The sequence below is a fragment of the Lates calcarifer genome, linkage group LG1 (assembly GCF_001640805.2).
Source record: "Lates calcarifer isolate ASB-BC8 linkage group LG1, TLL_Latcal_v3, whole genome shotgun sequence".
NCBI classification, from domain to species: domain Eukaryota; kingdom Metazoa; phylum Chordata; class Actinopteri; family Centropomidae; genus Lates; species Lates calcarifer.
In genome coordinates, this window is record NC_066833.1 from 19194561 (window position 1) to 19218495 (window position 23935).

General features: G+C 39.6%; 1 protein-coding gene across 7 annotated transcripts in view; it reads left to right on the top strand.

Moving 5' to 3' along the window:
• LOC108901017 (bromodomain adjacent to zinc finger domain protein 2B) overlaps window positions 1-23935 on the top strand; it is a 47273-nt gene that overhangs the window by 12415 nt on the left and 10923 nt on the right. For 6 of the 7 annotated variants that reach the window (XM_018702331.2, XM_018702334.2, XM_018702336.2 and 3 more), the window contains 17 exons: window positions 12456-12617; window positions 14022-14207; window positions 14829-14960; window positions 15221-15405; window positions 15520-15738; window positions 16175-16840; window positions 17588-17649; window positions 17749-18224; window positions 18439-18729; window positions 19688-19748; window positions 20695-20803; window positions 20998-21099; window positions 21484-21694; window positions 22214-22306; window positions 22390-22451; window positions 22733-22798; window positions 23713-23778. In XM_018702331.2, the coding sequence (XP_018557847.1) occupies window positions 12458-12617; window positions 14022-14207; window positions 14829-14960; window positions 15221-15405; window positions 15520-15738; window positions 16175-16840; window positions 17588-17649; window positions 17749-18224; window positions 18439-18729; window positions 19688-19748; window positions 20695-20803; window positions 20998-21099; window positions 21484-21694; window positions 22214-22306; window positions 22390-22451; window positions 22733-22798; window positions 23713-23778 (3147 nt within the window). In that variant the 5' untranslated portion in view covers window positions 12456-12457. The remainder of the gene's footprint in view (window positions 1-12455; window positions 12618-14021; window positions 14208-14828; window positions 14961-15220; window positions 15406-15519; window positions 15739-16174; window positions 16841-17587; window positions 17650-17748; window positions 18225-18438; window positions 18730-19687; window positions 19749-20694; window positions 20804-20997; window positions 21100-21483; window positions 21695-22213; window positions 22307-22389; window positions 22452-22732; window positions 22799-23712; window positions 23779-23935) is intronic. The other variant, XM_018702338.2, reaches the window with a different exon arrangement.

Genomic DNA, 23935 nt, shown 5'->3' on the forward strand with positions numbered 1-23935 from the left:
ACTCATCTAGGTGGTTTTACGGGCTGGTTGGAAGTTGAAAGTGTATGTTTTTGTATTTCAACTCTAAAGATGCCTTTAGTGCACTGTACTTATTTCCTGTCATTTGCAGAGAAAACCTCTCATGAGTGGTGCAATGGCTGATGCCAGTGACATATATGCTTTATTTTTCTTGTGCTGTTGAGCTTCTCAGGTCATATGCATCTTGAGTATTAAGATATTTAGGATGGGAACACTGTAAAGCAAGAGATGGTATAGCAGAGAGGTATAAGTTCCAGGCACCTGCAGCCACAGAGGCTAGTTTGTTGTCAATAAAGTGGAATTCATTATGTATGCTTCTCTTCCTGAGGTGACAGGTCAGGCAGGCCTGGGTTTTGGGACAGCACTGGTATAGTCTACTGGGGAGCTTGTTGGAAGACTGTAGTCCTGCAAGGGCGTCTCTGAGGTGTGCAGATGGCACTGAGGAAAATTGAATTTTCTTGGGCAGCCATGGCCAGCTGCCTGCTGTTCCTTCCTTTACTGTTGGCATGAAGTCTTTATTGGGCAACAGGGATTTTTTTGTGTCTTCCTGACTGTATCAGCACACAGCAGCATTGGGCATCACAAAATAAAGATCCTGCAGTGTATCTTAGAAATAAACATTCAAAGTAAAAATCTATACCACCCTTGGCATTTTTGGTGGGCTTTATTTTTTGCTAGCTGATTTAATGGATCTGTTTTTGTTTTTTATTTTTTTGACTGAACCAGAAATTATGAAACCTTGCATTTGCTTGATCATCGATCTCAAAACACACTATATTATCAATGCTAATAAATTGCTTACCATTCTTGAGTAGCAAAATGGCACTTAACTGGCTGAGAGTTTTGTTGGCAGCCTGCAGGGGCTGCACAGACAGAGAGGATCTGTGGTGTCAGCGCACAGACGGGTGTAGAGGTGACACGAAGGTGAACGCTGAGTTGTAGAATGGCTGGAAATCATTGATATTCTGACTCGGAGGCTGCAAATGGCCTGGTGGCAGATGGAGTCTTTGTCAGGGAAGAAAAATGGCAGCTCAGGAGCATCAATGCCATTTTCCCTATCAGCTCTGCTGGCAGGCAGTGACCTTCTGCTGCTCACTGAGATCCCCCTGCACATGATCAATTATCTCCCTTCCATTGTTTACTGAGCTTGTGGAAAAGCATTTAAATGTCAGTTTTGTTTAGAGAGAGACTACATATGCAATCATGAAACTGATGTCTGCTGTTTATGTATCATGAGGAGGCAAATTGTAGGCAGTGAACAAGCATGCATTTGCACCATTGTAAGCACTGTAGAAAAAATACACCAGTGTAGGACTGATGTATATGAAACGGATACATGACAGCTGTTTAGCTCTGTTTATTTCATGATGTTATAGAATTGTTGTAATTGATTTGACTGAGTTTCATCACTTCTTTTAACAATATTGTTAATGGATGAGGATCCTCAGGAGTATAGATATATCGTCATGACATCAACTTAGCAAGTGGTTTTTGTTCACATTCTTTGACTCAAAAATAAATGATTAGCTATGGTGTTTATGCAAATAATATTAATTTGGTAATGGCTCTTCTCATTACACAGATAGTATAGACACTCATAACAAAACTGTGATATTTGGTCGTGATTCCTGACTGTAAACAGATTCAGACAGAATGAAATGAACCTGCATGAACCTAGGGAAAAAAATGGGGAAAAGGAGCAAACAATGCAAAAGGCAAATGACATTGAAACACCAGTTTAATATGTATGTATTTTGGCTTGATGGTTGATTTCATTAGCAGATCTCATTGTTATGCATTGACTGTCCTCCTGCAGTAAAATGAATATTGTATTCATGTAGCCTGGATGTTCACAGGGAAATGTTTGGATTTGAGTGACACCCATCATTAACAGAGAAGTGCTGTCTTTCCACCTGAGATTCAGATTAATAATGTTTATGTTATATTGATATTCATGCATTATTGTATTTTTCTGTATTAATTCTTGTTCTCTAGAGAATGTACTCAAAACCAGAGTGTCAAAATTTGATTGTGTTAAATTAACTTAAAATCTAGACATGCATTTGTATTTCAGATACTTATAATTTTCAATGTCATTAGGTTTTTAAAGTTGAACATGTGAGACAGTTGTATGGAGCAGCCCATACCAGCAGGCTGTTTTTCTGTCTGTAAGGGGAATGATATTAAGCTGCCATGCCACGCACCTTTTCTCCTCTCTTTCTGGCCTGGCTGCACACTGCTTTCGGAGAGCAGTGCTTGTTGGGTTACACTAATAGAAACTGTGTGAAATATTTTTCTTTACTAAGGCTCTGTGTGTGCACAAGGTGTTCTGCTGCCTACTACCACTACCCTCATACAGCTGTCCTGCAATGACGATATTTACAATGAGGATTGCTGCTCCTCATTGGGCTTAAATTAAGTAAATATAAATAAATATAGTTCAGCCTATGCCAGACCAGTTTTGTACTGTGCTTGAGGTAAAGCTGTGAACAATTTAGTATAGTGTTGCATGTTGCAAGGAAATGAAATGCTTAGAAATCAGGTTATTATAATGTGATGACATGTTTCAAAAATGTATGGCAGTAAGGTGATGATAATCTCTGTTGCTAAAACTGACAGACATATTGTTACCAGAATGGTATCAGTGTTGTTGTGTCTGCAGCCAGCAGAATTTGATTAGAATTGCTGTTCGAAGGACATTACCCTTACCCCAGTCTGTGTGGCCATAGTTGTAGCCACAGTGACCATTGGTATGGTGATATTTCACAGTTATTAAATGTCCACCTTATTAGCATGGATACTGGTGTTTTTGTTTTTGACATATAATCATTGTTGGGGCTACATGATAAAAAGCACAGTGTCTGAAGTAGTGCAAGCAGGTGATGGAAATATTCATTTAGCAGCAGAGAAGGAGCTTTTTTGTGGATATGGCTCAGAGGCAGACAGAAAATTAGTTATTTTCTCTGCACATTCATCAAAATAAAAATAGTCTGATGAGTATCCCAAGTGACTCTCCCACATCTATTGAAGCCGCAGCTGCATGCACCATGCATTTAGTATTAACTCTCCAATGAATTTCAGGTGTTTTTGAGCACCATTAAAAATAAGCCATTTTTTTCCTTCTCCCTCATCTCAAAGCCATTGTCCTACGTTTCATCCCATAAGAATTAGCATATTTAAAATAATGAAATGCCCTACTTAAATTATAACCTTCACCTATTACTTTCCTAAAATTATTGTGTGCAATACAGTTACATCCTAGAGCCAGGAACAAAAAATTCTGGATGGTGAAACTGTTAGAAATTTGCCTTTGACACTTCAGTCTCTGATAACCTTTGATTTAATGACTAACGGAGGCAGAATGTCAAGAGGGACTGTCTGTGTGCCACATTATTCAGTCTGTGGCTTTTGTGCAGCCACTGCACAGATAACTGCTTTATTTTGGTTGGTGACGTGCAGAATTGCCAGAGCATTAAGGAAAGAAAAGTGCAAGTATGAAATCACAATCATGTTTAGTCAAAAGTATGCAGCACTGCAAAAAAATCTTTCAGCTGGCTGAATTTCATCATCCTTTTAATTAGTTAAACTGTTACCATTGTAAACTAGAGTACATAATACAGTGTTTTTCTTTGATTGTTCTTATCTGTTTGTGGTCTGTCAAGTACAAGGTTGCTATAACAGGAAATATAGCAGTATGCTATTGCAGGGAAGAAAGCAAGTTTATGAAATTTCACTGCTGTAGTGGTTTCATTTTATTGTACACTTTGGGGAAAACAAAAGTGGGAGTCACTTTAGAATTTTAAGCATTTCTTCATTTGCCACAGTCTAACTGGGTCAAAGCCATTGTTTTGCTGATGGTTGAATGATTGACTGTTTGAAAAAAGAGAAAATTGTCATTAGATTTAACAACAATGTAAATATTCTAAAATCTACCCTATGCAAAATACACATAATCCCAGTGGAGAAATTCAAATAACATGCTTATTTGTCTCTGTAACTGTGCCCATTTGAAAACAGAGTAAAGCAAACACACAGGCTTTAATTTTAGCTTCTTTGAGAAATGTTTGCATAGATATTGCATATATGAAACTGTTCTGAATTTGTATTTCAGTGTACTGTAGTGTGGTCAGCTGAACACTGATTAGAATTTAATAATATTGAAATTTTGTTAGCTGACAATATGAATTGTGAAAAGTGTAGTGTTGTTTTAGAAAAGATGAAAATGACCTTCATTATTCAGTGTTTTTTGCACAAGCTAGCAATTTTTAATCAGACCTGTGTTATTCAAGGCAGCCCTATCCAGGCAGGAATACTATCCTTTTCTACTGTATGTTGTTTTGCTGCCGGCACTGGTGATAGAGACATCTCACAAGAGTATCTCTGCTCTTGCTTATAAATGCAAATTTCTCATGTTTTGGAAATCTGTTAAGTTCAATATTTCACTGGCTTATCTGCTCAAAAATAATGACTGCATTTACAGATACTCTCTCTCTGTCCTTTTGTTACTCTGGCAAATATCGTCTCTCCCAATCCATGAACATTCTTGTTTATTTGTGATGTTCAGAAACTCAGTTGTGATCTTGGATCTCAAGAAAAACCACCACTAAAACATGATTATTAAAATCAACACACTGATGTCTCCTGTCTCTGTGCTCAGTGTAGTGGTTCAGATTCTGTCTCAAATCATTCCCATTTTGCTACATGCACTGAATCTACCATCCAAAGTTAACAAGTGGCAAATTATAGACCAGCTGTGGTGTGGAGAACTGTAGCAATTGTGCACCTTTAGGAGTAAATTGTCTCTTTTTCACGGTGAATGGCTTCCAAATGGCTGCCTGGAAAACCTGTCAGCTTGTGACAGCTTGTCTACAAGTGTAACCTATAACATACAGTATTTTAAATTTGTTCAGTTCATTTTCGTTTTCTTCTACACACTATATTTATTGCATGTATTTTCACTGTCTCACTGCTTGGAATGTTTGACTGGTACAATATAAAGGTGAATATCAGCCTTGTGGGTGTGCTGCAAAAATGAGCATGGGAATGTTGTATGTTGAGACTACTGTCTGTTTTTTTTGTACAAATGCCTAGGCCTAAGCTGGATGACAGTGTGAGGTGCCTGGCTCTACCTCAGCTCCTATAGTATCAGCTTATCAGCTTAGCTCAGCTACTCACAACACACTTGCAGATAGCAGAAATCATCACTGACCACTGTTGATCAGGGATGACCCCATACACAATACTCTGTGACTATAGACGACAGTAGCGTCCTCAGACTTCACTGCAGAGTCTGCAAAATGGGTGAACGTTCTCACGCCAATATATTGCATTTCTCCCTGTTATCTTAATCACGCATGCTCTGGCCCGTCAACATACTGACGGCCCCTCTCGTTTCTTTGTGTTCCAAGAATTTGTTATGGGAGTGTAATCCCAAGATTCACCACATCAAAGCGGCTGATGTAGAGATGTGATGTGTCATTCGTCATGTGTGAGACTGATGTAATAGTTCAGTTTTTGGAAATTGTGTTTCGCCCTCTGGCAGCCTGACATTATCTGGCTGGGGGGGGGGGGCGCAGTACTGATTTCTGAGGTTACATTTCCTGATTATCTTACTTTTTCTATATTGGTGACCTTCATTTAAGACAATTAGGTGCTTGTTTAAATGTAACCAACATTGCCTGCTTCAATAAAGCAGTGGACATATGGGCACTGTGTGACTAATGCTTTGAAAGGTTGGATCTGTTTTATTGCTTCATTTGGCACACTGCAGTCCTGCTTCCCATTACGGTTGCCATGTGATTTATGTTGTGCTCTTTGGAGAGTGCTAGAGAGGAGCTCTGTATATACATTAAAAAAGCAGTGATAGCGAATGTTTACCTTGATCCTGGCTGCCTTTTTATTTCATCTTGGACATTGACATAGGAAAGAAATGGGTTAGAAGCCCTGTTTAGTCCCCATGCTTTCTTGTACATAAATGCTGTTTGATCATCTAAAGCACGAGGATGTTATTGACAATGTCAAGCCTTTAAGTCTGATAGAACCTTGGACTTTTCATCCTCACTGTCTCTGGCATGATATATGGCCAGAATCACACCATCTGATATCACCACACCACCTTCCACCAACACACAACTAGCAGACTAGCGGGTCTGTAGTATAATCCACCAAATTTCCTTCTAACAGTTGTTTGTCTAACAAGCAAATAAGCAGTAATCATAATGTCACTGAGGATGTCTTTGTCTTCTTTCACAGTTGAATCTAAAATAGTAGACGTGTCCTTTGCTCTGCTATGTTTTATTTAGCAGAGTGGAATGACAGATAACCTTTGCATCAACATCCTACTCTCATGTTTAATTTGTAGCTATGCTTCCTGCCAGTTGATTACACTGATACCTTTATTCAAGCCCCCCCCCCTCCCCCGTTTACTTGCAAATGCACACCGTTCTCAGTTCCATAATATTAAACTGAGGTATTCAACTACTGGATTTCTGCACTTTGAGTCATAGTCCAATTGCAGTAGAGCCACATAGATATTGTCTTCTTGTGTTGTACAATTTTAGTATTGCCTCAGTGAACAATATTATGTCAACAACTGCTAGCTTGCCTTTATACCTCGCCCCTTAAGAAACTGCAGTTACCAGGTACTGGCTGCATATTAGGTCATGAACAGGTTCATTTTCACATTTAAGGATTCATTTAGAATATGCTGTATATGTATTCTGTTGGAAAATGTACTGCTCTAGCGACATATTAACAATGAAAATGTCATCCAGGAGATGCCATTTGCCTTGTACCAGCTGCATTTACTAAGCTAAGAACAACAGATTAATAGCACTTGATTGGGAGATGCATGAAATTCCTTGTCCTTTTTTCTCTCTCTCTACCCCCTCTCTTCCTCCTTCTCTGTATGTGTCTAATTAAAAACTGCAGGCTGAGCTACACAATTTATGGCTAATGCTTTCTGTCGATGGGGCAGCAGTAGGCAGGAGCTGTAGGGACGTGTTCATGATGAATGTCAAGTCTGTGCAGAACATGTGGGACTCCTGTTTCCCAGCGCTATGTCCCACCCCCAGATCACTCCTCATGAAAGTGATCCACATGCAAACTGCAAACCGTACTAACACTGCTATGAAAGACAAATGCATTTCTTGGAACACTAAGGCCTTGCATCATTCATCAGAGCCCATTTGGCTCCTTAACTACCAACCCTTTCCACTGTATTCATGGTAGCATTCAATACTTGTTTGAAGCAGTCAATACAAGCAGGAATTCATTTTTTGGTGTGAAGGTGTCCCTAAAAGATGGATGTGTTCTGAAGAATGATGACAACAGAAAGCCTGCGCTTTGTGTTTTGCAAGTAGTTCTCAGCAGCGAAAATTGATTATTATCCTGGCATTATGAGCGCAGATGGATGTCTTCGCTGGGCTTGTAGCATATGTGCATTCTTGCATAGGAGGAGGTCAAAGATGTGATTACACTGATGCATAAAAGACTATGGCTTAGACAGGCAAACCAGTGAATAGGTGAAGGTGTTTAGTATCACAAGGGCAAACTTTGCTATGGATCACATTTAGTGTGACAGTGGGACTACTGCTATATCAGTGTCACAGAACATCCCAGAGGCTCTCCAGTGTAACCAATACTACTCTACCATCTGGCACCCAACACTGATCATTTTCTCTATAGACTCCTTATTTACAACCTACATCCTGTAGCTTCATCTGAACTTTTCTATCCTTGATGACAACCAGCTTTTCCCACACTCAAGAACCCACTCTCTGGAAAGAACGTAGGTTTCTCTTATCTCCCAGCACGGTCAGAAAAAGTGGGTCTTTTGTGAGAGCATTTTGTAAAGAGCAAACCTGAGTTGCATGATAAACTAACCCTTAATGTAGCGTATTGATTGTGTAGCAATGCAATGTTTTTCTCTTCAAGCACTCTGCACAGCTCCTCTCTCATGATAGCATGCTTAGTGTGCTTCAGCACCATCAGTTGAAAAGACAATATGTAAAGTCATTGGCCCACTACCATTGACTTAACTGCACAAAGTGTGTCAGTGTCTGTTTAAAAATATTTTGCTTTTAAGCAAAAGAAATGTTTTAGAAGATACGTAAAGTACGTATAATAGACATTACTTGGCCTTGAAAATCCTCCTTCTGTAATACTGTGTGTTACTGTAGTTTTGCAGGTCAGTCTGAAGTTGGTGGGATGGATCAGACAGAACACTTAATCACTTTCCAGGTGGAGTGGGAGTCAAGGCCAGGAACCATAACTTGTCATCAGAAGACATGACAGAATGAAAATCTGATTGAAACTCAGAGGAGCATGGCTTTTCAGCTGAACTGCAGGTGTACCACTGAACTTGTTATGCACCCAGCCGCCGTGACCTGTACGCACTCAATTTTCTGTCATCCTTTGACCATAAGAGCATTGCCCCACAGGAGCCCTCATCCTGCACAACCTGTGGGTGTAGACACAAATGGGGAGAAATGGAAACCTTCAAAATAATTGGCTTCATTTCAGCTGGTCTGCTTGGTGACCTCAAAGAGAGAAAGTCGAGTGGGAGAGAACGGCTTTTTAAAAAATGTCTTTACCACTGCCAACCACTGAGAAGGTTTCAGTCTCTCTGCTTTTTATATCCCTGTACTTCCACCCATCCAGAAAATCACTGAGGCCAAAAGTGAGTGGCGTTGCTATTTTTCCCATGGCAGCAGAAGGAATTAATTGTGTTAAGTGGGATGATGGACATCAGCAGTGATTTGTGAGGTTTGGAAGACTGCAGCTGGTGTCAAAGCATCCGTGTATAGAATCAATCAAAGAGATGTTAATGTCTGAGGAGGTGGATTTAACATTGTGATGCAATTCTAATTAGAAGGCCATCGGGAATGCATGGTAATTATAGTCAGAACTTGACATATTTATTATTGTTTTTTTTTTAAACCCCTTCTTTCCATTATTTCACTTTCATCACAGATTGATGAACAGATACAGTAGAGGACTTTTGAGTGATGCAACTTCACACACACCTTCGAACAGTGTTACAACACATTGATATACTACCTCTTTCTGTATCTTGCATGTACCTTCCATTAGATGAAAAGATACTGTGTTTGCAGTTAGAATAGTGCTGATCCATGCTGATGACTCTGTTACTGGATTATCGTTGTTAGCATCACCCATCTGCTACTATGCAAGAAGATAACATGGACAGGGAGGAACAGACAGCGGAAAACAAATGCTTACGTGCACCCTGAACAAAACAACACTGAGAAATATTCACAGATACGGCTGGAAAGAGTAAAAAGACAGAACAGAAAAGGTTTCAGCTCATACTCTCAGATTGCATTGTTTTTAGTCTTTCTTTTTTTACCCATTTACTTAGTATTGATGTGAAAAGTGTACACACACTTGCTGAGAGTTAGATAAGATAATTGACAACACTTCTGTACAGTAAATTTGATAATGGAAAAAAGGCTTAATAGCAGCCCTAACAACCTAAGCTAACTGGCAGCTGGCACTAGCTTCATATTACAGTCATGAGTGGTATTGATATTGCTCATCTCATATTCTGCAAGAGAATAAGCATATGTCCCAAAATGTCACACTATTCATTTAAGCTAATAAACCACTGAACAACTTCCTGAGGGCTTTCAGGAATCATGTCATAAGACGTATTTGACATTTTGTGCCAAACAAGCAACATCAGCTATGTTTTAAAGGTCCAAACAGATAGCAGATAACTGCAGAATAATGAAGCTGGCAAAAAGAAAACAAAGTGCACACCACATTTAAATCAGGTGTTTGGTAAGCTTAGCTTTGAGACCGGCAATATGATTTCTGCTTAGCTGTTTTTGTATCCAAGGCAACATGTCAGCTTAGTTGGTTTGCTTTGCCTCTGCACAGCAGGGAGTTCCTGTGTCTGAGTCTGGGGTTTCAGATTCATCTCCCTGTACTTGTATGCATCTACAGTTAGTGTTTCAGTTTCCCTTTACAAAGATGTGCATTTCAAGAGAATTGTAAACTCTAAACTGGTCCTTACACCTGTGATGGACTGGAAATCTGATGAAGCAGTTTCCCTGTCCTCTGCCCAGTATGTCATCTGTGTATGCTGGGATATGCTTCAACCCTGAGTAAGAATATGCAATTGCACAAGTGCACAGAGTACAGCTGTATTTGATGCTCCATATTTTATTGTACAAGCTAGTTTGTGTAGGTAAAGTGTCAAGAGAATTTGTTGCATTTATACCACAATATACATAAAAAGAAATGAAATCTTACCCTGACAGTAATGTGAATATGCTTCACTCAGTCACAGCTGAGGAGAACACAGAGATATAAGGCTGTTGTTATGAGAAATGTTGATTAATCTGAATGTTTGAGATATTGTGCCATCATAACACTTGCAGAGTGTTTGTATTATTGATTATATTGTTGTTGTTGTTTTTTTTGAATAGCTATAGCAGCCTGCATTTAAATGATTGATGGTGCTTTGTGCTTTGTCTCAGTAGAATCTCATACTGTTGATAAGTTCATTGTTTTCCAGTTAAGTGACATTTTTACTCTGAGATGATAAGCTGCTGTTGTGTTTGTGGGGTCATACTCACATATGTGAACTCAAATTTGTTCCAGTCAGAGTAATTTGTTCTGTAAATCATCTCCAGTATATTAGCACATGTGTGCTTTCGTAGGACCTGCATCCAGCTGCTTAAAATGTCTCAGTGTGACTTGCACCTCACATGCTTACGTTTGTGCAAGATGGTGTACATACATCCATCAAATTAATTTAAAATGTTTATGTAGGTCATAAAGCACCCAGAATACTGTACGTGCTGGCTCTGTGCTTTTCTTTATTATCTATAAACTTAAATGTATTTGCTTGTTAAACCTGTTTTAATTCCGAGTTATGAAGGCACGATAGGCTTTATATTTAAGTCAAACTGGAAATCAGATTTGGAAAGGACAAACTGAGACATAATTTCACAAGTGCTATCAATAGAAAATGCCAGTTTAATTATCCTGCAGAAAAGAATTACCGAATAAGAAATCTTGTCTGCCGCATATCACTGTGAAATGAAGTAAATTAACACTAAAGGGTAGAGTGTGCACAGTTTATTAGTGGCACATTTTACCTTTTAATCCTTGTCAAAACCATTGTAATCTGGTTGAATATTTAATTTTTACCACTGATTTATAATTGATACACAGTTATGGTTTTTATCCTCTCAGCATACTGCACATCCTAGCTTGACAAATGAAGGGTGATGAAGCAAGGTCAAAATGATACATTCAGTGTTTTTTTTTTTATTATCATTTTATTGAATTATGCATTATAAATATGAAAGCACTTTTGCTCTTTGCTCTCCACTCACACTGCCACAGGAAACAGTGGCCTTATCAGTGAAGCATGGCTACAGCTTTCATGTCATTTACGTCTCATCAGTCCCATGCCTGGTAAGGGATGATACTTGATATTCAGAGGGTAGCTTTGTCTCCTCAAATTAATCAGCGGCTTCTGTTTTCTTGTGCAGAGGAGAATCACCAGGGAGATCCAGAAATTGTTGGTGTAATGTACAAATCTAAAACAAAGGGAGGTTGTGAAACACAATCTGGATGTGTGTGTTGAAGGGGATTTCAGGTGTGGGCTTTTGTGATCAATGGGATGTGAAGCACCAGACTGGGGGTGTGAGTGGTACTAGAATTCCTGTGATATTTGGATGAACACCAGTGGTCTGAGAGTCATTAGAGAAAATGGTGGAGACTATGATTATACCCTCTGTTTATTCATATGTATGGATTTAATGTGAAGGTTGTGGAAGGAAAAATTTAAATATACTCCTATGAGACCGAAGATTGAGTCCTATTAAGACTTACAGCTTCAATGGCAGCAGCTTTACATTAGAAAGCTCTGAAAACCCTTGAGATGAATCAGCAGCTTATGTACTTGTCATATACTGTATAGTGAGTATGATCTGTGTATTGCTGTTGTATCTTTGTATATTTTGCTAGAGCTCTGGACAGAATGTACTGTGATAAAATTAGTGGGAAAGTGGTTTTCAAGATGCATATAATCAAAATAAGAATTATTCATTCATTCAAACTCTTTAAATGTGTAAAATAATCTTTAAAAACATCACTAACAATATCATCACAATACAATGCCTCTCAAAGTCAGTAAAAAAAAACTAACAAAAAAAACACAGTACTATTGAATTATTTATCTGTTCAATTGGTGGACAACATGTTGCTTTCACAAAGGTCATCTCAGAGGCTCTGAGTGATACACATGTAGTAAAGTAAAGATCCAGTATTGTCTTGAGGTTAATTCAGATGTGTCTCAGAGACAGAAGGAAACCATCTCAGAGGGATGTCTGAGTGGGTTTTTTCCCCTCCCCTTTTCTTCTCGATCTCTCAAGTGTTGACTGGATTGTGTTTGACAGATATGGAGTCTGGAGAGCGGCTGGCCTCCCCATCTTCAGCCTCATCCTCCCATCACATGGCCTCCTCCTCAGCCAGCTCCTCCCCTGCTCCAACCCAGACACCCTCCAGCAAATGCAGCCCCGCCCCTAACCCTGCAGGCAGTTCCCCTCTCACCACCTGTGGTATGTACACAGACAGAAAACTTCTCATTAGAGCTACTTAGATGTGCAAAAAGGCAATGCATAAGATCAAATGTGACTTGAAGATAATTGTTTTTTGGTTTCTGATCAGTATATGTGATTATTCTGCTGACATTTTGGACAAGATTGAGAGATTGCTGTAGGTATGTTAAGGTTTTAGTGTGTTGTGCTGCAAGCAACGTTAACAGTCACCCACAAAACAGCCTTAAATTCACAGGCTATTAATAAATGGAAATGAATGCAACATTCTGACTGACTTTATACTCACTCTGCACTTTATAACCACACTCAAGCTTTTGAGAGGAAAAAAATAAAATGAAGCAAATCTATTCAGAGGGGCTGTCTAACTAAATTCTGTGGAAAACACTGAATTAAATCTGTGCAACAATAAGGGGCTTAAGACACCTTCCTCCAGTTTTAACATGTTACAGACAATTTTGATAGGAGTGGAAAGGCTGTTGAATTAATGAATGCCAACAATTAAAAAGCTGTGTACGCCCTTGTGGATGTCTTTTGACAACCTTTAGCTCCAGTTTATCCTGTGTGATTTGACATGTCTGTCAGCCTCACACTGTGCATGCAGCCGCCAACATCCTCTTGTTTTCTCTGAATACTAATTGTGGTCAGAGCCATTATGCATTGAGCAGCGGTGATGCATAAGCTGTCAGATTACCCCTGACCACAAAATAATGTGCAAATTTACATACCGTGGTTTGTGATTTTTTTTTTTCTTTTTTCTTTCATGATAAGATGCCCCAAAAAGTAGCTTTTTTTCTCATGCTATGACAATGAGGAACACATTAGAGACATTCTCATAAATTATTCATTTGCAAACCCCCACACCAAACGTGCACAGAAATTTCCCAGATAATTTATTTTGGGCTGAACATTACTGAAAGTACACTGGCACCTCTGTAGTCGCATTGCTGCTATGAGTATCAAGTAAATTGAGTTCTTTCAAGAGATTTCTTATCTCCTATGGGAAGTAAAAGAAAGCTATCACACACACACACTGATGGTAACACCCCTTTGAATAGAATTATGGTCAAGCTTTCGTACTTTTAAAAGCTTTGTAATTGCTTTTACTGGGTGAGTTTATCCAAGAAACATTTTATGTGGCACCTTCTATTGTATTTAACACAGTGTCTGATTCCATATTAGTATATGAGAAGAGTCATGACCTGGTTATTTTAAAGAAGTTTGTGAAAGATTTCACAGCTTCAGTGTAGCAGGAAGACATCATATAAAGCCATCAGTTAAATTGTAGTATTGCTGACTGTTTGGAGCAAATTTTACAAATCCACCTTAAATTAGTGAGGACTACAGACAGGAGTTAGGGTTTCTGAATTATGAATTGGTTACAAGATAAACTCTTTTGTTCTCCAGGCCATTTGCTACAGATGATGGGGGATGAATGTTTAAATACATCTGGCAGCTCCAATGGTTTTCCTGTAGTCAGCCATCCAGCTTTTGGGCTCTATACATCAAGTTCGGGCCGGTCTGAGTTTGGAGGCCTTGGTAGTCTTGGATTGTCTGCCTTGGCTGCTCACTCTCAGTTTGGTACATTTCCAGGTAAGGAAGCTCAAGTTTTCAAATTTTAATAATGGAGGTGAGAAGAAAAGTCTGTTTCATACTACAGTTAAGTGATATCAATGGTCTGTAATGGATTTTTTTTGTGGGTTCCTCCTGGATTCTACCTTTATTGAAATATTCTGCAAACAGTAAAGATAGGATTATATCGCACAGTTGTGTTTTTGCTTTTTTGTCAAAGCAGGTACATGCAACAGCCTGCATTATCTTATGTTGTCATCCTTTTTAACACAGCATAAGAAAGAAAAAGTACCTAATTTGGTCCTCAATTTTCAATTTTCTCTCAAAAATGTTTTGAACATTATATTACAAATTTAGGCGATATTTAATTGTGTGCAGTTTGAATGACAATGTGATATAAACACTAAGAAGCGTGGCTTTCTGGAAACTGTAGAGCTGGGAAATGTCCAGCAGATGAGCTGAAACTCTGCAGAATTCCAGTACACTGGCAAAACTATACTTTGAACTGAGTGATTAGTGCTGTTATCGAGTTACGTTAACTGTTGCTCTTATGGCTTGTTGACATCTTGAATTCTCTGTATATATATGAAGATAGAGCTGGCTATTTTTGCCTAACTGTACGGTATCTCTCCTCCATTCTAGACTGGTGGCGGCCATCTGAAGCGCATACCAGAGGAGCAGCAGCCTTCTTCCCTCCTCTTCTGGGTTTGCATCCTGTATTTGCATCAAACTTGAAGAGCCATGATCCTGCTCACTTACAGTCCTGTGCCTCAGGTTAGCTCCTGTTAAAGGTCATATGTGTTGTAGTAGCTTACAGCAAAAAGAAGCTCTACAAACACCAATTAGGTGCTTACTGTATATGTACATGAATATACCATGTTAACATTATGAGACTGACCTTGTTAAGTGCTACTGGTATTTCATAAGGTTATTTTCTTCTTAGCCTTTTTTATTGTCCTGCCAATGTGTTTGACTCATATTACTCGTTGTCATGAGTGTCCATCTGAAGAAATGAACAATGCTAATTTCTGTAGGCGTGAATGGAACAGTGAATGGTAGGAGTGCTTCCTCTCCTACTGGGAACTCTGCTGTGAACACCAGTTCATTTCCAGCAAAGGGAAACAAAGAGAAAACTAAAGCCAACAGTGGTCAGAGTCCAAAGAGCTGTCAGGACCCAGGCCAACTACACCAGAAGACTGTTCAGAAAACAAAAGAAAAGGTTAATGTTTTGTCAAGCATTTATGTGTCTTTCCTTATTTACAATGTGCATGAAAACCGACTTTACTGATCTGTTTAATCGTATTGACAAATTTGGACTTCTGTTATTATTTAGAAACCCAGCAAAAGACCACTAGAGACCTCGAGCATGAGCGGCAGCCAGTCAGGATCCTTGTCAGATAGCTCCAGTGATGGTGAGGAGAGCAGCAGTGATCCTGATGACATGGAGGAGGAGGAGGAAGAGGAGGACAATGATGAAGATGAGGATGATCAGAGCAATGACAGCGAGGACTCTGATTCAGGAAAAGAGAGTCAGTTTAAACGGAAAGTCAAGGTAAGGCACAGCTGTGTTCAAGTGCTGCTGTTTGTGTTTAAATATTCAGCTGAGTATTCAGATGAGTTCGGAAAATCAGTTGACATTTTTTTGTCAATAAAATTTTGCAAAGCATGACAAAGACAAAAGATTTTCCTTTTTCAGTTTCTTCAGAATAATGCCTGAATAATGCATTCTAGGTTGGTGTGAAACTTAAGATGAAAACTCCTGGGAAAAGAAGTTATTTTGTTAAGTTTTATGTCTGAATGGATTTGTAAAGTGTCCCTGTGTAAAACTGCTCTCTGTAAATGTTAGTTGGATTGTCAAAAGCAGCCTTAGTGGTGGGTGGCAAACTGGATGTATGTGCTAGCTGACAGAGCTGCCACTGTGAGGCTCTCTCAGCAGGATCTGACATGACATGTTGTCTTCTCCCTGTTTTCCTCATCCTCCCACTCAGCGGCTGACACAGAACACTACCGAGAGTAAAAAGAGGAGACCTCGTACCACTGATGGAAATACAACTCAAGACAGTCATTGTGATAGCGTTCCTTTGACTTCCTCGTACTGCCTCCAGTCTCATTCTGCTGTCCGGGCTCAATCCACAGCACTGTTTCTCCAGAGCTCCAGGACCGCAGAGGAGGGAGGCCAGAAACACATCAGTGTCATCCAGGCCACAGGGCTGGCAGCCAGCAACAGTCCCTCAGCGCAGTCCCACAGAGAGGCCTCTCCTCTGCTCTCTAGGTCCTCACCCAACCCCATGTCCTTCTCCAGCTCACCCAAACACTTACCTCCTTCCACTTCACCAAAGCACTTCTCTCATTCGTCCTCACCAAAGCATAGCTCTGTCTCCTCCTCTCCCAAACCACTTGCTCTCTGTTCCCCTACAAAACCCCTGTCTCTGGGTTCCTCACCTAAACCCTCATCTCTTTCTTCACCCAAACCTCTCTCCCTCTCTTCTTTACCCAAACCACCAACACTGTCAGCCTCAGAAAAGCCCTCGCATAAACAAAGATTTTTGATGCCCTCTCCCAAGCACACACAGCCAGTTGATAGCCTGAAGGAGAGCAGTGGAAACATCCCAGATGAAATGTCATTACACTTCAACAGTTTTAAATTAAAACAGGTGAGTTGTATTTTTTTATTCACATTGTGGCATTGTAGCTGATTTTCCTTTTACAGAAAATAAATCAACTGTAATGAAGCAAGTGTTTCTCTCTCTTTTGCAATAGAGGGAGCTCTGTTTTCATGTATTGTCCATCATTCTTTCTGTCATGAAACAAAAATCAGTGGATTCCTTCACAACAGAAAATGAATGCATATACACTATTATTAGGGTTTTTTATTATACTACATGAGAGTCTGACCACCACATGAGTTGAAGTCTAGAAGTGACAATGCCTTTCGCTCTATTGGGAATACTTCTCAAAACTGACAAGCAATTAGCTCTGTTATGCTTTAGGATGTTTGTTATCAAAAGAGAGAAATCGGCCTCTTTTACAGGGAGTTATTGTTACTGTTCTAAGAAGGAGGGAAAATGTGGCAATCTGTAACAAGAGGGTTTTAATTCATATGATGGTGGTACATAAAATATGGGCTTTTGCTTGCCAGACTATAACAATAGCAACAAATACAAGATGACAGCTAAAGTCGCACGATGGCACTAAGCCAAACAATTTGAAAATATTTTTCCACAGTGGCCTTTTTTTCTTCACTGCTGTTGACAGGCTTGAGTCTGCTCTTCATTGTCCCTGTCTCTTATTACACCTTAAATTCCTTCATTCACAGCCTACAGTAATGTAATGTGAGTGACAGTTTGTGTAATTACTTGCTTTTTTTCTTTGTCTCCCTTTTCTTTTTCATTTTTATTTAGCCCATCCATTCCAAGGACTCTTTCAAGCAGGCCTTCTCTCTTCGACCTTTGAGCAAGAACTGGTATAAAAGTCACAAAAATCCAGCATTCTCTTCATCATTGACAACACCTAAATATTCGTCTGGTACGATGAGAAGTAATTTGCTATCTCTCTCGCACAGCAATGACACCAATCTGTTCCTGAAACATCACCCTAATGGAGTAATCCACAGCGAAGTTCAGGATGCGCCCTTAGCTCTCATCACAAAGCCGCGCAGCCAGAGCAGCACCCCGAACAGCACCCCGAACAGCAAGCCGCTTCTGGCAGCTACTACCCCTCCCTACCCAATGCCCATCAACTTGAGCACTGGCACCAAGGAACCATCAGGCAGCTCTGTTTCCCCTTTTAAGTCTTCTCCCTCATCTGCTCACGGATCAAGGAAGACCAAGACTCCAAAATCTCTGCATGCAGGAAAGAGCCTCCCTAAAACCAACTCATCCTATTCACCTGTAGACTTGGTCAGAGGCAGTGAGTCTGATATCCACAGCAGCAAGGAGTTAGACTCAGACTCTTTAGGAGAGGACTACGATGATGACGATGACGATGAAGATGATGAAGATGATATCAATGATGAAGATTCTGGAAGCAGTCTGTCAGGTGAGATTAAACAGCCCATTCGTTAACAAAGAAGTGCACGTTAGTACAAGTAGAAACTGTTAGGTGAAGTAAATTAGCGGTGCTCTCTGTGGCTTGGTTGTGAGATTGTGATGATTAGGATTTATTACTGTTCTTTTCTCTTTCTGTTCTTTCTGTTCTGTTCTTTTCTGCTCTTACTCTCTCTTTTCCTGTGTCATACTGGAATTCCCTGCAGAGTCAGAGAGCAATCTGGAGAGCGACTCTGATGGCTCCGAGGATGATATGAAAGAGCGTGGTGAGACAGAAGCAGATAGCGATGCAGAAAGGACTCCTCTAAAACAAGCTAAAGCAAGTCCCCGGAAGTCCCCTTCAAACATCTCAGCCAACTGCTCCCTGCTTAACCTGCACATCATCAAGCCTCCTAGTTTACCTAGTAGTCTACTCACCCCTACCACAATGACCCACTCAGGGACACTGAGTAACCACAGCACCCCGTCCCCATCCTTCACATTTGCCACACTGCCAGGTAACAAATCCTTGTTTTCAAGACCAAATACATCCATAAATTATAATTCTGCTTGAACTTACAGTTTACTAAGATAGTTTAATGTGTGGTTGGGCTTCAGGAAAGTGTTATTCTCTCAGTCAATGAAGCACAATCATGTCCAAAGTCAGCATGGTGTTTATTTTTTCCCCCGCTCTTGTCCTCCCTCCCTCTTGCTTATTCAGACTAAAACCTAATCTGTGGAAAAGGACACTTATTTTTCCACCGTGAAAACATGAATATACAGTATGTGTCTCAATAGTTCCAAGTTAAAATGAGCTCTCTGGAAGGAATTTGTTGCGTCATTGTTTTGATTATCTCCACCAGCTTTTGCTTTAATAACCCAGGCAGATGCTTTATAAATCTGATACTGGATGAGTCATGGAGTATATTACATTACTAACAGAGCTGAATTCTGACTTGCCATAATGAGAAAGTATTCATTTCTTGTTCCCTTTAATCCTACTTACCTGCATTCCTACTGAGTAATAGTAGCTATATGAAGTGAATAACTCTTGATGAGAGAGATTTATAAACGTTTACATTTATAAGATTAGGAATCTAGGAATGCATTTTACACTAAAACTATTAGAACTCAGCTTTAGAGCATGCAGTAAATGTCAAGGCAATGGTTAGGCTTGTTGCTGTACAAGCTCTGTTCCTGTGTGTTTTGCACCTCTCTAATGTGTCAAAAGGTCAGAATATTGTTTGTCTAATATTCTATTTCACTGTTGTATAAATTCCACTGCTTTGGATTATGTAGTCATTTAGGTAAGAGATGTAAAGTTAGCCATTTCATACATAAAACATCCACAATTAATGTGTCTTAACAGTCTCCTTTTGTGGGAGGTTCTGTATTTTCAAGAATGTGACTCAGTACACATGCTTATTTTTTCATTTGCTCAGGTTGAAGGCACTGAGTCATTTCTCTTGTTTTTAGGATCTGGAAAGAGGAGGAGAGTGACAGATGAAAGAGTTCTACGACTGCCCCTTGAGTTTGGGTGAGCTTTTGTGCATTCACTTCATATGCAAAGAAACACACACTGACTGGATGATCTGACCATGTCCTGTTTGTCCCTGCTGTCATATGTGCTGTATTATTTGAGCTTATACAATTGATGTTACAGTTAAATGTCAGCTCACTGTGGGCCGCCTAGTGACCTTTTCTAAAAAGTCATCTATGGCCAACTTTTCTGTGTGGAGTCACCTCTCTATCTTTGGGTTTGCTGCATGCAACAGACAGTGTCCACTTCCCAGTGTAAAACTGCAGTGTGAATATGACACCAGGTGAGAAAGCAGTAATCATGGTCAGGCAATTTTCTCAGCGTAAATACTGGAAATCTTTTAAGGGAGTAAAGTGAAATCTTCATCAACAGCAGAGTATGAGCAAACCACAAAAAACATTGTTTCCTTCCTTTGAGGGGTCTTAAAAACCCAGTCTTATGCAGTAGATCACAGTGGGCAGGAAATGAAATGAGGCCCAGCAGTTCGACACAAGGGGTTAATTGCATCCAGCCTCAACACAGACATGCAACATTAGCAGCTCCCTGCCCACAAATTCTGCAGTCTTGGATCAGAGCGGCCTTTCATCTTCTAAGGATGTTTTTCATCAGCAGGTTCACAGGAAACAGAGGCCACAAGACTCTATTTCCGAACCTTTTCTGTCTGGGATAACAGCCTACATGTCTTCTGTAAGCCATAGCTGCTCTCCAGTGGAGCTCATGGGAACTGAGGGTTGCCCTCTTGGTCCACATCCATTTAGGAGTCTGATTACTGAAAGGGTCACAGACTACACAGCACACAGCTCTGCAGACATCACTTGTCTCCTTGTAATATGAATATATTAATGAAGACTGAATACAGCTGTAACAGCAGTATTATGTATAAACAGTGTTGTGGTATTGTTTTCATATTAACTATATGGTACTTTGCAATTTCTTTGTTCAGGTGGCAGAGAGAGACCCGGATCAGGACTGTAGCAGGTCGTCTACAAGGGGAGGTGGCTTACTTTGCTCCATGTGGGAAGAAGCTGCGTCAGTATCCTGATGTAATGAAGGTAAATCAACAGTTTGTTACTTTATTGTCTGGAAAGTACCTGTAGATTTAAAGCCTTAGATGATGGCACATACTAATGCATCACTGCAGCTTCATGTAATTGCCCATAGATGGACACTGTAACATTTGACCAGTAATATGGGTCAAAGTTTCTTCCCAGGCTTTAATTAGCATGCACTATTCTTTTGTCTGCAGTACTTACTCCGGAATGGAATAACTGAAATCTCACGGGATAACTTCAGCTTTAGTACAAAAATTAAAGTTGGTGACTTCTACGAAGCCAGAGAAGGACCAGAGGTAAATTTTGCAACTTTTTATTGTTAGTTTTTCGTGTATCTGATAGACATCATTGTGTAGTCAATATCCACTATTCACAATTAGTTTTTCCACCGAAGGATGAAGACACTGATTTTGTAAGAATATGCAAATTTAATATTCATTTAAAACAATTTAAAGCATGAGAATTAGTCTGCTTTTGTTTACATGCAGGGGAAAAGTACAAAAAAGCACTCTGCATCATGTTGTTTATTCCCTAAACAGCCTCAACACTCTAGCTCTAAGAAGTTAATGCCAGTCAACACAATAATCCATTAATAAGAGCAATCAGTAAATAGCAATCAGAGTAGCTATTTTTTCTTCTGTTTGTTTTAATTCCTCTTCCTCCTCCGTCATGTCACCCAGGGTTTGCAGTGGTTCTTGCTGGCTGAGGAAGAGATTGCTCCCAGTATCATAGCAATGGATGGGAGGCGCAGCCGCCGCTCAAAATCTGAGCACCAGCCGACAGGTGATGGCACCGGGGCCAGACAGTGGAAGGCTCATCCTCTAAATGCTGGTGAAAATAACCTCCAAGATGTCAGTAATGCCAAGTTGCTACGTAAACTGGAGGCTCAAGGTCAGTTTACATCTTAGAAATGTTTCAATGGCACCTTTTAAAGGGGTAAATCCAGCATAAAACACCAGCACCTATTTGTTAGAGGTTGTATCTGACATGGGTTCTTGCATTCACTTAAAGGTATTTCCACCTCATCCACAATAGAGTTTAATTACAAAACTATTTTCAACTATCTGAAATATCAGTAGTGAATTTTGTGGCGTCAAAACCAATCTCCATCTCAGTAAAAAACGTGTTAAAAGAGGCAATTTCTCAGTAGTCCATAACATAATGTAACCATTAGACATGTTGCATATTGAGCAAGGCCTGTGACCTTTTCTCAACTTTTCTGACCCGTCAAGACCATTTTTTGTACTCGCTCCATGGATATAAAAAGAATAGCTGGCTGCAGAAACTCCAGACATTTTCTCTGGAGGTCATTTAGGAGGATATAGGGGGTATCTGTGGGTCAGTTTTTCATCAAAGCTTTGAATTCAGTAGGGTCTGTGATTTCATATTCTATATTTCACCATGCTGCAGAAATAGCTCGACAGGCAGCTCAGATCAAATTGATGAGAAAACTGGAGAAGCAGGCCATGGCGCAAGCAGCCAAGGAGGCAAGGAGGCAACAAGGTAAACAGCTGCTGTCTAGTCAGACTCATCTCTAACACTAGATCATATGGTGTGTTCAAGCCTAATTTGTTTGTGTTTTCCAGCAATAATGGCCGCTGAGGAGAGGCGGAAAAAGAGAGAGCAGATGAAGATTCTTAAACAGCAAGTAAGGATTTTTCTTTGCGTTTATTGTTTAATTTTCCGTGCAGAGTTTCATAACTACCTGCAGCTTCTGTTGCATATTCAGTTTCTTCACTCCAAGGTGAAAAGGTTTTAAGCACAGTTGAATTGCTTTGAAATTCTACAAGGAAGTTGCTCCCTTGCACCTTCCTCATCTGCATAGACCCACTATACTTCTTCACCCCACACCCTCCTCCCCTCCGCCTCTCTATAACATGCATGACTTAACAGTTAATTCATTTGATCTTGCCCTCATCCTTTTACCAGGAGAAGATCAAGCGCATTCAGCAAATTCGTATGGAGAAAGAACTCCGTGCACAGCAAATTCTCGAGGTTCGTCCTGAAAGTTATTGCAGAAACAGTCTAAAACACTTCCTTTCTGCTGTTGATAGGATTTTTAAAAAAGCCAACCAAAGGCTATTCCTAAATTATGTGGTCCCACTTTTGGTCACATCCAGTGAGTACATGTGACTAATGCTTAATTGGTTTTTTGCAAAAGTGCCATTGAATATGAAAATCTCCCCAGACCGTGATGGAGCTTAATACAAAATACAGTATTTCATTAAGTAAGAGGTGGCCCAGAGTTTACCATGGCTAGGTGAAATACCTATTTTGCATTCCCTCACTAATAGAAGCTGTGAAGTATTTTAGCTGTTATAAATCAAATTTCAGTTGACACGCTTGGCAGGCAGCTCTTAACAGGATTTCATTGGGACTATAATTACTGATTGAAATTTTACTTAATTTATTCCTACTGCCTGCTGGTGTTTCGTAATAACTACATTGCCGTTGCCATTTTGTCTTTCATTGTTAATGGGAGGGAATAATCATCCCTTTGCTCAAATTTTCAATATGTTAGATTTGATATTATCAGTGAGACTCTGGCTCTATTTAGCTTTGTGTGGAATATTTTCAGTTGACAGCATAAACTGTCAAATTGATTGAAAAATAGCAATTTACCAAACACATACCAAACATAGATAATATTAAGTACAACACTTAAATGTATAAGTATGTATAATAGCAAATTTATATGTATTTTGATTTGTATTATTTCTTCATTATTTTCTTGTAGTGATTTTAATTAAGAGAAATCTATCTATTGATTTTCATTAGTCAAAAACTGCTGCCCCAATTAAACATTCATTCAGTCAGCTTTTCTGTGGTGTACATACTGATATGTTTTTGAACGAGTGCATCAATCACATTTGTTTCGTGACCTTAGTACATTTTTTGTCCATGCACAGGCTAAAAGAAAGAAGAAACAAGATGCAGCCAATGCCAGAATATTGGAGGCTGAGAAACGAAACAAGGTGAATAAGATGAGATTTATGAGCAAACTGTTTTTTTTTTTTTGTTACTGTTGCCTCTGGTCTGAAACTCTTGCCCCCCACTTGTCTGCCCTGTAATGTTTTTGCTTCATTGTAAGGCTTGTCAGTGCAATAGAGATTTATCGATGTGATTAAAATA